The sequence below is a fragment of the Sinocyclocheilus grahami genome, unplaced genomic scaffold (genome assembly GCF_001515645.1).
Source record: "Sinocyclocheilus grahami isolate Dianchi unplaced genomic scaffold, SAMN03320097.WGS_v1.1 scaffold96.1, whole genome shotgun sequence".
NCBI classification, from domain to species: Eukaryota; Metazoa; Chordata; class Actinopteri; order Cypriniformes; family Cyprinidae; genus Sinocyclocheilus; species Sinocyclocheilus grahami.
Genome location: NW_015505275.1, coordinates 3,606,940 through 3,611,014, shown reverse-complemented (window position 1 = coordinate 3,611,014; position 4,075 = coordinate 3,606,940). Strand labels below are relative to the sequence as shown.

The 4,075-nt window shown below is 37.2% G+C and overlaps 1 protein-coding gene across 1 annotated transcript; it reads left to right on the top strand.

The window, feature by feature from the left end:
* The first annotated feature begins 6 nt into the window (after positions 1 to 6).
* On the top strand, positions 7 to 4,059 carry LOC107587916 (zinc transporter ZIP8-like). The gene is made up of 7 exons (XM_016275876.1): positions 7 to 120; positions 824 to 993; positions 1,161 to 1,283; positions 1,371 to 1,547; positions 2,192 to 2,393; positions 2,481 to 2,665; positions 3,530 to 4,059. The coding sequence occupies exons 1-7, from the start codon at positions 21 to 23 to the stop codon at positions 3,677 to 3,679; spliced, it is 1,107 nt and encodes a 368-aa protein (XP_016131362.1). The 5' UTR covers positions 7 to 20; the 3' UTR covers positions 3,680 to 4,059.
* The last annotated feature ends 16 nt before the right edge of the window (positions 4,060 to 4,075 follow it).

The following is a 4,075-nucleotide window of genomic DNA, read 5'->3' as shown; positions in this document are numbered from 1 at the left end:
TCAGTCTCAATGATCTGGAGATGATGTGTCCAGCTATTCTCAATCAGGTCCTGCTCCCTGCCTGCCCTTACACCTCCCCCTCAAACCATAATGATTCTTCATTGTTACCTGATCACAAAGGTTAGTATGATTACCACAAATGCCTTCACCTTGGTGGAAGCGACAATCAAATGTGCTGTATGGATCCAGGAAAGTATATTTTGAGTAATGAGGAAATAGGCAGAGATTACAATAAAACCTCTGGAGACCATATCAACTTATTTTATCATTTTATCAGTGAGTTACAGATTGATTTCCTAGTATTTATTTTGGGTGTATTTACTCAACCAAGAAATACACGCTTTTGTGTAATCATGGTTTTGCCCTTTTTGCTTATGAATCATAATGGTTAAAAGTTAATATTATTATCACTCCACACATTACACCCAGATTATTTTAGAGAGCAAACACTTAAACTGATAAATGCATTTTCCATGACCCATCATCACATTGTTGATTCACTCATTTTGTTGAGGGACTTGAACTGTGCAGCTTCAGTTTCTCATTCCACATTCAGAAAAAACAGCCTTTGTCTAATCCCATTTCATATGGTAATGATGTACAAGACAGACTGTACAAGAGATAGTATTTTACTTCACTGCATCCCAGTACCGAAACCTAATACACTTCCTGCATTAGGTTTCTGTGTTGGGATGCAGTGAAGTAGAACTGCACTGAATTGTGATAAACTGAAACTACAGTTTTACTCGCTTCTTGAATTGAATCGATGGAAAAAATGTTGTTATGCCTGAATATGTGTAAATCTGTTAACTCCTTCCTGTAGTTTGGGGTTATGGTTTCCTGGCCGTGACCGTGATAAACTTGGCTGCTCTGTTGGGGTTATTTCTGGTGCCTTTGACTAAAAAAACATATTTTCCAAAAGTCTTGACGTATTTAATTGGATTGGCCATTGGGACACTGTTTTCAAATGCTGTACTGCAACTTATCCCAGAGGTAAGAATGAGTTACAATGAGATTATGAGATGATGTTTGAGAGATAAAATGGCTTACAAAGGTTTAGATGGGAAAATATGTAGCTCTAGGGGGGGAAACGTTATCAGATTGGCCAAAAACAGTCAATTACTCAAAATAATTCTTATATTTTTTTGCCAACTGAACAGGCCCTTGGCTTAGATCCTAAAGATGATAACTATGTGCTAAATGTAGTTGGGATTTTTGGTGGATTTTACATTTTGTTCTTCACTGAACGAGTTTTAAAGATGGTACTGAAAGCAGATACAGAGGTAAGAGCTTGCATGTGTTTAGACATTATTCACTCGAATAGATCGAGCTGTTTTCAGGCCTAACTCAATGGTTCACCTCCACTGCAGCTGGGACATAGTCATTTCCCTCCCCTGCAGTCAGCTGATGTCACCATCACCACCTTTAGCAATGACGTTGTCATAAACAGCATCAGCGGTGACATCATCACTAACAACACCACTCATGAAATGAACTCTATCAATGAAAAGTCCAACAACCCAAGCGAGAGTCCAGCCGTTGAACAGGTAACACACAGAATTCATATGTATTTCTATACATAATCAAACAAAAATAAACATGCAGGATTATCAATCATAAATGCTACACTGCTATTTCCCTGTTAGTACCCAGAGATGTTTCCTCCAGGAAATGGGCATGATTTCCTGTTGCAGTGAAAGCACAATAAATATTAGATTAAAGATGAATGATTTGCAGAAGCGCATAATTGATCTTGCATGTGGTTATGTGCTCAACTGCTGTTTGTTTACTTTGTGTCCTTCAGTTCTCTCAGAAATCTTCATTCACCATTCAAAAATATTTAAACTATAAGGCCGTCCATACAGTTAAAGCAATTGTGTTCCACCACTAATTTTTATTTTTTTTGTAAACACATACTAAACTACACAAGTCCGAGTTTGCTTCTTATAATAGCATATATATTAGAATATAACTTTAAAAACCACAATTGTGACTATATATTTCTTGTGATAGTGACTTTATATGTCACAAATGCAGCTTTAGCTATATCTTTTGACTATATCTCACAATGGGAATTTATTTAACATTTGTACGTAATTGAGTTTTTTTGTTTTTTGGCATTTTTACCTTTATTACGCTAGGGCAGATCAGAACGATTTATCAGTGTCTGTTTTCTGTTAAATTTGTACAGAATGCATGCGTGTTAACTTGTCGCTGGCTGAAAGGGGAGGGAATGTCTAATATAAAGACTGTGGCGTGGATGATCACTGTCAGTGACGCTGTGCATAACTTCATCGACGGTCTGGCCATCGGAGCGTCCTTCACACTCTCTCTACTCACCGGCTTCAGTACCTCTATTGCCATCTTCTGTGAAGAGTTCCCTCATGAGCTGGGTAAAACACCGACATAATGGAGACCTATCATCAAAAGAGCACGTCATTTTTTACACAAAGTCAGATTTCCTTTATGTCTCTCTGTAGGTGATTTTGTGATTCTGTTGAACTCGGGCATGAGTGTTGGTCAGGCTGCATGTTTTAATTTGCTGTCAGCGATGTGCTGTTATCTCGGTCTTGCATTGGGGATCCTGCTGGGCAGTAGTTTTGCTCCAAATGCTATCTTTGCCATTGCTGGTGGGATGTTCCTCTATATCTCTCTTGCAGACATGGTAAGACATCTTCTTATTGTGATAAATCTTAAAATGAATTGCAGTAATGACTGCCTGAATGTACATTATCCCACCCACTTACAACATGGCAAAAAAAATTGTCAACAACAATAAACAAAACAGCTGGTGTCATAATAAATCAAGTCTTCTCTAGAAATCAAGTTTAAAGAACTTTTAATAGGTACTCTCTTTCATGCCTGACCACAATTCCTACAAAATTGCAACATGTTATGATACATGTTTGAACTACATTTTAAAAGCCATTCAAATCTGTTTCAGTTAGCTTATCAATACCTTATTAGCCTGATAGCTTAGCTAATACACCACAGGTTTACACACATCACAACGATCTTTAAAATAACGTGTTAAATGTTAAATAATAAGTGTTTATTATAGTTGTTCTTCTTATAATTAACAGTTAAATGTTAAATGTAATGGTAAATGTGAAGTCAAAGATAATTTCATGATGTCCCATTGTTTTTAATGCATTATAAAGCAATTATATACATATTTTAAATTATTATAGTTTGTGTGTACATGGTACAACTAGTTGAAGATCAAATTTTGAGGGAGAACCCATTTTGTCACAACCTGGCCTAGCAATAAAGCAAGCATAGCAACAATTTTACAGTATTTTAAAATCATCTAAGATCATTTTCACTATAAGCACTACGAACTGAGATGCAAGATGCCACCAGCTGCGTTTGGAAGAAATAAGAATGAGCAAAGTCCGAGCTGTTTGTCATGGACAACAGTAAAAATTTCCAAGAAATGCCACAACTGACCATTCAGAATCAAGTATTCCAGAGGGTTGTGTAAAAGCTTTCTATACATTTCTAATTACAATGTTTGCTGTTTTTACAGTTCCCAGAGATGAACAGTATCATGGCTACACATTCCAAAGGTTTTCGAGGAAGGGTTGCGTTCTTCCTTATCCAAAATGCTGGGCTGTTCACCGGATTCACTGTAATTTTGCTTATTACCCTGTTCGCGGGTGATATCAATCTGGGGTAGAAAGAAAGAAGCGAATGAAAGTGAGAAACAAGGAACAATTGTTTTCAGTGCCAGAAACCAAAAACTTGAGACAGACACTGTTGGTTTTTCAGTTTGTATGTTAGACTTGTGCTGTATTTGCTGTTACATAGCACAACATAACACAATCATATGGTCCTGGAGTACATGATTTTTATTATATTGTTTAATGAGATTTTGTTGTACTGATGTGAACAGGCAACAATGCGGCGCTGTGTGAGGAGGAATTCCTCAGTGGCAGTGGCAGCCTAGCACTGAGTCTCAGAGCAGCTTTGTCATCCAAATGTCAATGCTGAAGCACCTTTTGAGTGAGACCGTATCATGTTCACACAGTCTCTAACCAAAGGAAATGAAAGTGAAGATAATTGTTGTGTGCTT